At 47.1% G+C, this 10,838-nt stretch overlaps 1 protein-coding gene across 1 annotated transcript; it reads right to left on the reverse strand.

Moving 5' to 3' along the window:
* Nucleotides 1–7,785: 7,785 nt before the first annotated feature.
* On the reverse strand, nucleotides 7,786–10,838 carry LOC311368857 (L-amino-acid oxidase-like; the record flags this gene model as incomplete). Its single annotated transcript, XM_084487634.1, has 7 exons — nucleotides 7,786–8,622; nucleotides 8,720–8,856; nucleotides 9,100–9,168; nucleotides 9,301–9,493; nucleotides 9,614–9,726; nucleotides 10,021–10,250; nucleotides 10,820–10,838. 7 exons carry the CDS (start codon nucleotides 10,836–10,838, stop codon nucleotides 7,824–7,826), a joined length of 1,560 nt encoding a protein of 519 aa, XP_084343760.1. The 3' UTR covers nucleotides 7,786–7,823.

The following is a 10,838-nucleotide window of genomic DNA, read 5'->3' on the forward strand; positions in this document are numbered from 1 at the left end:
AAGCACAGAAGAACGGAGGATGTGTGGTCTCCACCATTGTCAGTCTACTCTGTAGTGCTATGGAGATTGAGGAGGACAAGGCAACCACAATTGTTAACCTCATCCAAACGCAACCAGTCACTAGACTGGGCGAAGCCATGGTCAACGTTGGACTACGTGATGTTGTTATCCGTGCTGGGCAGGTGGCCCATGTCAAATGTAAAGTTCCATCCCATCTCGACTCCCTTGAGGCTGTTTGGCTGTTTGAAACCAACCAAGAAGAATCACAGTTACAACAACTTGATATTGGAGATGGTTTGGTGGAGGTCTGTAATACAGAAAGCCCCTCTGTCAGCGTCCCCATCGCAAATTACACCAGTAAAGATGTGGTCCTGCGTCGGAAGACTGTGCTGGGGAATATTCAATCTGTTGAAAAAATAATGAAGACAGACCAATCTGAAGTGACAAATCACACAGAGGTTAACAACATTAACACCCAGACTCACCCACGAACCAGCCAGAGTGAGACAGTTGAAAAGTGGGATCCCCCAGTTGTTCTAGCTCACCTTGAAGAGGCGCAGCAGAGCATTGTGAGGAAGATGCTGTTTGAGGAATCATTGGCATTTGCTCGCAGTGACAACGACATGGGATCCATCCCGAGCCTACAGATGTCTATAACGCTCAAGGATGACATACCAGTTCAGAAGTCGTACACCTCAGTGCCAAAACCTCTGTATCAGGAGGTCAAGGAATACATCCAAGATCTCCTGGCAAAAGGCTGGATTGTTAAATCCAAATCCCCGTACTCAGCTCCAGTGGTGTGCGTCTGAAAAAAGGATGGCACACTGAGGCTGTGTATAGACTATAGACTTCTCAATCAGAAGACTGTCTCTGACAGGCATCCCCTGCCTAGAATTCAGGACTTCATGGACAAACTTGGTGGCTATGGCTGGTTCTCAATTCTCGATCAGGGGAAGGCATACCATCAAGGCTTCATGGCGGAAGGCTCACGTCATGTGACAGCATTTATCACACCTTGGGGGCTCTACGAGTGGGTGAGGATACCCTTCGGCCTGACCAACGCCCCAGCCGCATTTCAACGAAGTATGGAGGAAATGCTGGACTCCCTGAGGGATGAATGTTGTGTGCCATACTTGGACGATGTCCTCTGCTATGCCCGAACCTTTGAGGAACATGTGGAAGGATTGAGGAAAGTCCTTCAAGCCCTCCAAAGGCATGGCGTCAAGCTACGACCAACCAAGTGTGAGCTGTTCAAGCCAGAGGTCCGCTATGTGGGTCGGCTAGTGTCTGCTGATGGTGTCCGGATTGATCCGAAAGATTTGGATGCTGTGCGTGTTCTGAGGGACAAGACACCGGCCACGATTGGAGATCTCCGTCGTGTACTGGGCTTCCTGAGTTATTACAGAGCCTATATCCAAGACTTTTCCAGGATCGCCAAGCCACTTTATGAGTTGCTGCAGGTTAAATATGCTATCACTGAGACCCCACACAACAAATTCAAAGCAGGGAAGAAGAAAGGTGCACAGCTGCCTTCACAAACCCCTGTGATGTGGAAGGAGGAACATCAGCAAGTGCTATGCAAATTGATTGGGGCCCTGATGACTCCCCCAATTCTCGCTTACCCAGACTTCAACTCCCCCTTCACATTGCATACAGATGCCTCGGAGGAAGGGTTGGGAGCGGTCCTGTACCAGCGGCAGGACGGGAGGATGAGAGTCATCGGTTATGGCTCCCGCACTTACCGCTGCGGAGAAGAATTACAGACTTCATTCCGGGAAACTGGAATTCCTCGCTCTCAAGTGGTCCATCTGTGAAAAATTCAGAGATTATCTGTTTTACGCGCCACATTTCACGGTGTATACAGATAATAATCCCTTGACGTATGTGCTCAGCACCGCCAAGCTGAATGCTGTGGGTCACAGATGGGTGGGAGAACTGGCCGACTTCAGGTTCAACATTAAGTATCGGCCAGGGAAAAGTAATGTGGATGCGGACACACTCTCCCGCTGCCCGCTGGACGTTGACCAGTACATCAGTCAGTGCACGGAGGAGTTGCCCCAAGAAGTCGTCACTGCCGCCTGGGAAGGTAGCAGGGCAGCGGAAATGCAGGAGGTTGCTTGGGCTGCAGCCCTGGGTGTGGCACATGGAGTGGTTGAGTGTGGTACTCCCGATCCCTTGCCAGCTTTTGACCATGATGAATTGGTTAAGGCTCAGCGAACTGATTCAGCCATTGGACCTATCTTCAAACTCAAGGAGACCAATGGGACATTGGCCGATGAAATTAGACAAAGTGCTAAGGGGACAACCAAAAAGATGATGTATGAGTGGAGAAAACTCCAAATCGAAGACGGGCTCCTGTACAGGAAGACAAGCCAAAGACGTCAGCTTGTCCTACCTGCTCAGTACAAGTCGCTTGTCCTACATCAACTCCATAACGACATGGGTCATGTGGGTGTGGAGAGGGTCCTGAACCTGGTTCGAGAACGCTTCTATTGGCCATATATGAAACAAGAAGTGGAAGATTATGTGACCAAAAGATGTCCCTGCCTAAAACAGAAGAAACCGGCCACTCAGGTCAGGGCTCCAATGGGCAGCATCACTACGACTTTGCCCTTGGAGTTAGTTTCCATTGACTTCTTGCACCTTGAATCCAGCAAAGGGGGTTATGAGTACATTCTTGTCATAGTTGATCACTTCACGAGATTTGCCCAAGCCTATGCAACTAAAAATAAGTCTGGAAAAACGGCAGCGGAAAGAATATTCAATGACTTCATCCCTCGGTTTGGCTATCCAGCAAGACTGCATCACGACCAAGGCAGAGAGTTTGAAAACGAACTGTTCCATACTCTGCAGAAGTTGAGTGGGGTGGGACGCTCCAGGACCACACCATATCATCCTCAGGGCAATCCAGCAGAACGTTTCAACAGAACTCTACTACAGATGCTGAGAACCTTGGCAGAAGATAAGAAGGACAGGTGGAAGGAACAGCTCCCACAAATAGTCCACGCGTACAACTGCACGCGCCATGAGTCAACTATTCACCATTCTTCCTGTTGTATGGCCGTAATCCGCGCTTGCCAGTGGATCTGTTGTTTCGACTGAACAACAACGAGGAAGCACAGACCCCGAGAGGCTACGCAGAGAGATGGGCCAAGACAATGACTGAAGCTTATCGTATCGCCTCAGAAAACTCCAAACAGTCAAGTGCAAAAGGAAAGAAATATTATGACCAGCACACACGAGGTGTCGTCCTGAAACCAGGTGACAGAGTCCTGGTACGGAACTTGGGAGAGAGAGGTGGACCGGGGAAGCTAAGAGCTTACTGGGAAAAGACTATCTATGTTGTGCAAGATCAAATTCATGATGGCCCAGTGTACAAAGTTGTTTCAGAGACTGATGCGTCGAGGACCCGTGTCCTTCATCGAAACCTTTTGCATGTGGTAAATGATTTGCCTGCAGACCTACCTCCAGCAACAACCAAGGCGTTGGCACCTACAAGAGGGGGAGGAAAGAGAAGGTCGTCAACTATCCGGATGGAGAAACAATCTGATCAGGCACGAATAAGGGAGACAGATTCTGAAGAAGAGGAAGACCCCCAGTATCGGTACTGGCTGAGAGTGCGACGTCGGAATGACCAGTGTTCTATTGATAAAACGCCCACTCAGAAACCTCATTGCAAACCTGTTGGGACAATACCGACCCGTGACTCTTACCAGAACCCTGTGGTCAAAATACTTACCCACAATCCACGACCAAGTATTCTCCATGAGGAACCTGAAAGAGCAGAGGGAGTTATGGTGGAGACATCTGGAAGTGAGATGGAAGAGCCCAAAGAGTTTGAGGGAGGAGTGGAGGAGTATGACTCGCTGGAAGAGGATGAAACAGCTGTACCTGAAAGAGAACGTGAACCAGGTGCTTCTCCATCACTAAACCTGACCCCCACCACTGACAATCAAACACACACACACTTAGGAGATCAGTCAGGGGAAAGAGACCCACACACATGTTCACCTACTCAGAGTTAGGTCAGCCTTCATTCAAACCTCACACTGGCGTCAATACACTCACGGTCCCCACTGTACCTCCTGTGTACGTCCCATTTTGCTATTGTTCAAACCCCCACCAAACGTTCACTTGCCCCACTTTCATGCCTTGCATACAGTACCTGCCTTTAGTGTAGGATAAAGGGGAGTATTTCAGAGTTTATGTTGTATTTCCATTGTATATATATATCTGTAGTGTGTTGGGTTACATAAATGTCAGGAGCCATTCTTTTTGTCAGGGAGCGTGTGATGCCCATGAGAGATCACATTGATTTCAAATATATTTGAGTGAATTGAGGTTGGAAAACCGGTTCATGGTGTTGCGAGCACAGTAGTAATTTAGCGTTACGAGCAGCAGGGGGCAGTATGAGGCGGGGCGCCGGTTGCCGACCGAAAGTTTGCGACGGAGTGGGTTGCGTTGCGGTCGTCCTCTTTCCACGTGCTGTCGGAGAGGAAGGAAGTGATGTGCCCATGTCTCTGTTTGTTATATGTATTTCAGGTCGGTATCGGTGCTTTTGAGTTTCGTGTGTTGATGTGTTGGTGTGGTGGTGTCCCCGAGTGTGTGTTGGTGTTGAGAGAGTTTGTGTGTGCGTGTCGGGACCTGTGTGTGTGCCGACGTTGGCTGCTAACTGTGGTGGCCGGCAGCGGCGCGGGAGCGGCGCGTGCTCATGTCCTCGTATGGAGCTATTACTGTTGCAATATTATTTGCAAATGCGTATCTCAATCTGTGTGTGTGTATTCAGATCTGTGTGTGCGTATTCAGATCTGTGTGTGTGTAATATGATCTGTGTGTGTGTATTCAGATCTGTGTGTGCGTATTCAGATCTGTGTGTGTGTATTCAGACCTGTGTGTGTGTAAAAAAAATCTGTGTCTGTATTCAGATTTGCAAGTGAAGACAAATCTGCAAGTGCATGCAAAGATCTGTGAATGTGAACACAGATCTGTAAGTGTACATAGATCTGTAAATGTGTAAACCGATCTGTAAATGCGTACATAGATCTGTAAATGTCTGTCATCACTTACAACTCAGGCAGGAGTTCTCCATTGGCTGTGTTTTTACACGTGAATTTTGCAACACTTCTGCCGCGGCAGATCTGTGATCTGCAAATGTGTAGAAATGAGATTTGTCTGTGACCTCAGTGTTCCTTTGCCCTGAGCTCAGGCTCACAGGCTCACGCTGCCTGGCTGCAGTAGCAGTACCGCCTACACACCACCAGTCGGCGCGTAGCACCCAGTGATGATAAGCGTGTCACTTGGGGTCATTTCATTGCGCTCACGGTTGGCGTTGTGTCGAGTGTATTACTGTTGAAACATGAACTTGTACTTACAGCGAACACTCTTGAATTCATGGTATTGCCTCCCGACCATACACTCGACACAACGCCAACCGTGAGCGCAATGAAATGACCCCAAGTGACACGCTTATCATCACTGGGTGCTACGCGCCGACTGGTGGTGTGTAGGCGGTACTGCTACTGCAGCCAGGCAGCGTGAGCCTGTGAGCCTGAGCTCAGGGCAAAGGAACACTGAGGTCACAGACAAATCTCATTTCTACACATTTGCAGATCACAGATCTGCCGCGGCAGAAGTGTTGCAAAATTCACGTGTAAAAACACAGCCAATGGAGAGCTCCTGCCTGAGTTGTAAGTGATGACAGACATTTACAGATCTATGTACGCATTTACAGATCGGTTTACACATTTACAGATCTATGTACACTTACAGATCTGTGTTCACATTCACAGATCTTTGCATGCACTTGCAGATTTGTCTTCACTTGCAAATCTGAATACAGACACAGATTTTTTTTACACACACACAGGTCTGAATACACACACACACAGATCTGAATACGCACACACAGATCTGAATACACACACACAGATCATATTACACACACACAGATCTGAATACGCACACACAGATCTGAATACACACACACAGATCTGAATACACACACACAGATCTGAATACACACACACAGATTGAGATACGCATTTGCAAATAATATTGCAACAGTAATAGCTCCATATCCTCGTCCGTGTCCGAATGCGAGTGTGTGTTTGTCGCGTCGGTACGAATGCGTGTGTGTTTGTTGCGTCAGTGCGAATGTGTGGCTTCCTGTACATTTGGTTGAAGTTCATGTTTTTATCATTGTTGTATTGTTGAGAGTTGTGATTTGTGTGTCTGTTTGCTCCGGGTTTGCAGGGAAGAGGAAACAGTTAGTAAACTGTTTTGTGGCAAGGTTTAAAAGAAAATACTAAATAATATCGTGTTATGTGAAGAGTGCATATATGAGAATATGTATAGTGGATTAATGAAGATTGAGTAGATCATCTCAAATTGTGTTCCAAGTGTGAACTGTACAATAAATCTACTCTTTCCACGTGCTGTCGGAGAGGAAGGAAGTGATGTGCCCATGTCTCTGTTTGTTATATGTATTTCAGGACGGTACAACACTGAAAGAGCACCACTTACACCCTGCTACGCGGCCCGGTTCACGGGACCCGTAACATAAACAAAACATCTGAATGAATGAACGAATGAATGCATTTTTATTGGTCGTAACCAAAGGGTAGGGGTAGAAGCTTCAGCTTACGTATATCAAGCCCCCCCCCTTCTCACATTTACAAACAAATGTCATACATACAGTGTGTTTGTATATACATGCATACACTTACCTACATAAATACATACATACGCCTACACATAGGCGAGGGTCAATACTTATATCCAGTACATCTCCACTATAAGATGGATAAAATAAATAATGATGATAACCATAATGAGAATAACGATGTTCATCATCATCACCATTATCAACATTCTCATAGAGTGATACTACTTAATGTCTGTACTTTAGTGTCATGTCTTTCTTCTGTGACCCTTCTATAGCAAATTGCAGATTGCTAATTGCACAACAGCCTTTGGAGTTTAGAAATGTGATTGGCAATGTGTTCTGTGTGAACACCAAGAGAGGGAATTCAGGAAGTGTGCAAGATATAGAGAATAGTGTGCAGTGTTGTGAAAAATGTGTGGTTTGGAATGGGAATCTGAGTCTAAAGCAGAAAATGTGCTTGGAGTTGGTACATGAGTTTCAGGTTGTGCACATTGTGTCTAACGTTCCAATGAATGTGTTTAAACAATTGTGAAAAACAGTAAGAATAACGGTGTGCCAATCTATCATGACCATCCAGCATGTTAGCACATGGAGAAATAGATATCCTTTTACACCGTTGTATTGGTAGAAATAGACCAACCTAACTCATCCAGGTGGTTTCAGAACGGTTCAAGCTGAAATCAAGCTTTTAGAACCCAAAACCCTGATCTCAAGCCCAGAAGGCTTCATCTCGTTATTAAAAAGGAAGAAGAAAGGATTCAGACTGAAAATGTGCTGCGGTGGTTAGGGTTAGGGTTAGGGTTTGGGTAAGGGTAAAAGGAATTTGGCAGGAGCCGTTTTGGTCATTTTGATAACAAAAAAACTTTGGTCATTTTGACAATTACAAAGGACAACATTTGTTTAATAATCATCAATATGTTTAATTGAAGCGTTGCGTATTTATATTGTCACATTGGCTGTTGCTTATGTTCAGGAACAGGAAGATTGATAGATTGGTAGATTATCAATACATTTAGAGTTCACAGCAGACACCATTTTAGTTTGAGATTTGTTAAATGCAAATACATGCAAATAAAGAGCTAGCACTGCGAGCATGAAGATACTATCTTCTCATGTTTCAATATGTGATTAATAACAAATCACTGCTGGGGTCTTGGAGTTAGAGCTCTCCTCTAGCGGTGGACTTGTAGCGATCTTGAAGCTGGTTGTTGATGTTCTTGGCAGCTCTGATGGCCGTCTTCATGGATGTTTCAATCCAGGCGTGAGGGAAGCCGGTGTGTTCCCCGGCGAAATGAACCCTGCCCTGGGACCGGAAGAGCTCAGAGGCGATCCCGGTATGCTGGTAGGGAGTGAAGAGGGCGAAGGCTCCCAGGCTGTAGGGGTCGGAGCTCCACTTCTTCACCACCACATCCGTGCACAGGTCCCAGACCTGCTCCCCGTGGATCAGCTCCAGGTCCCTCAGGGCCACCTCCTTCAGCTCCTCGTCGCTCAGGCCCTGGAAGAGCAGAGAGTCGTCGGACCAGGTGTAGGAGGCCAGCAGCACGCCGATGTCTGGGTTCTTGGGGAAGCTGTGGCTGGGGTAGTAGATGAAGCGAGAGGGGCGGTCTGTGATGCTCTTCCCCCCCTTGATGTCATCAGCCTCCCAGAACTTTTTGCTGAAGGTGAGGATGATCTTGGTGGAGCTGTCGTAGTGAACACTGCTCAGTGCGTGCCTCTTACTGGTGGTGAGAGGTGGGTCAAAGTCTATGACGCGGGCCGCCTTGGCTGTGGTCGTGACGAGGACTGCGTCCGCAGACAGCTCGGTCAAGTCTGATTCTTTACCCTTCTGGTAATATACATTGACGCCAGTGGCTGACTGGGTTATTTTTTTGACCTTGGAGTTCAGCTGGGCGGGGTTAAGCAGGACGCCGTGCAAGGCTTGAGGGAGACGATCTGAGCCATCCACCACCTCTAAATAACTGGAAGGACAATAGATACACATGAATGGGTGAAACTGGCTGTTGTGAATGACTTGGTGCAGACTGTTTAGTGGTGATTGAGTGAGCAGAGACTGACACATTTTGGTCGTTGACATCTGATTGGTCGTAGAGCATCTCTGTCAGGCCGGTGTACATCAAGCTGTTCTCATTCAGCAGGTCTCCTATCATCCTCACCTCGTCAGGTCTCAGGTTAGCCACTTCTACCAAATAACCCTGAAACACACACACACACACACACACACACACACAAAGTTTAATTTTCAATGAGCCATGAATAAAATATTATATATAAAATTTCTGATACAAATGTTTGATATTTATACTTTATAAATTACTTAAACTGAAATTTTCGGTCCAATAACGGCCATGATAGGGAACAAGAACAAAACGGACTGTAACTTATGCTGCAACTGCAATATATATATATATATATATATATATATATTTCATATTTACCTGGACAGAATACTTGTCATATTTCTCAAAGGCAGCCTTACATCCTTTATGTTTCACCTCGTGTTTTACCTACACACACACACACACACACACACACACACACACACACACACACATTTTGTAACCACAACATGATGTCTAAAAGGTATCTGTATGGATTTGGCAGCCATTTTAAGGAGCGGGCGGTCCTTAGCTACAAACCGTCTGCAGGGCCTGATCCAGCAGCTGGTCAGCCGACAGCTTTTGGGGGGTGTTGTAGCTGAGGAGGACGGGGTTTTTCTGTGCCTTGTGGTTCTTCACAAGCTGCCCGTTGACCAGGAAGAAGGTGTGGGGGTCATCCATCACAAACTTACTCAAGCTCACACCCAGCCGCTTGGCGTTGGACAGCACAATCCTAGAGAGAGAGAGAGAGAGAGAGAGAGAGAGAAAAAATGACGACAAAGAGAGACGGAAGGATAGACCCAGCGAGAGAGACCCAGAGCAAGAGGGGCTGGGGTAGGACCACCTAACTTACTTGTGGGAGCTGGGGATCCTCATGGCTCCCAGTTCAGCATACCAGCCCTCTGTCGGGTGTCTGTAGGTCTCCACCCTTCCCCCCACCCTCCCACTAGCCTCTAGCAGCGTCACCTACACACACACACACACACACACACACACACACACACACACACACACACGTACTTTTAAAACCGATCTCTGACTGCCCACAAGGACATTTGTTTTGTCCCAGTTCCCCCCACCCCGTCATCCTCCCACAGCCATGCACCCCAAAATAAATGATTGTGTCTCCTCTCCCTGTGAGTCGGATCATTAAACAACAGCCCACACATCAGTGCCCATATTGTACTCTGTCATAACCACCGTGTTCAGCAGCCGATGTGTGGACCCCATGTGGATCCTTGGGCCTTGAGACCTGCTTACCTGGTGTCCCGCGCCCTGCAGCAGTCGGGCAGCGGTCAGGCCGGCCATGCCGGCGCCCACGATGACCACATGCCGAGGGGTCGTGGCACGAGGAAGGCCGTTCTCACTGATGTCCAGAAGCTCCGGGTAGTCCTTGTCCACCAGACAGTCCGCGAGCTGCTCCTTGAAGCTGCGGAGGTCCTGCGTGGCTGCCCGTGGCCAGGACACACCGGCCAGCAACACCACAACTACTGCTGCACATTCAAACACTTCAGAGTTTCTATTGGCTGGAGCTACCCTGAGCACAGCCAATCAAAGCAGAGCCTTGAAAAGGATAATGAATGCAATGTATAAATATCATACATAAATCCAGCTCGATCAAATGGTAAACTATTCACACTGGGAGCTTCCCACTTCAGTAACCGTCTTCTACTGGTGGACACAGGGAGCTAGGGATGCAACCGTGTAAATCTCAAGTTCAAGAAAACCATTTGTTAACCATTTAGGATCTCAAAATATTGTTGACATTATATATTAATATATTGACATCATATTAATTAAATTGTAATTATTTTGATATATTTTTTAGTCCAAAATAAAGAATTGGTGTTATAAATTGGGGTTCAGACTAAATGAGTTTTGGTGGACGAGTGGTGAGTGGACGGCCTGGGTTCCCCAAGCGTTCAACAAGTTCTACAATGACTGTCACTGTGGTTTGAGGATGACAACCAGAGACTGCGTGATTAACACCAGACCAACGGCCACATGTAAGGTCATATTTGTCTTTTCTCGAGTCAGAAGCTTCCAGTGTGTAACTCACCTGTTTTCCAGAGGGCCAT

Source organism: Micromesistius poutassou (genome assembly GCF_964030765.1).
Source record: "Micromesistius poutassou genome assembly, chromosome: 23".
In the NCBI taxonomy this organism is placed as follows: Eukaryota; Metazoa; Chordata; class Actinopteri; order Gadiformes; family Gadidae; genus Micromesistius; species Micromesistius poutassou.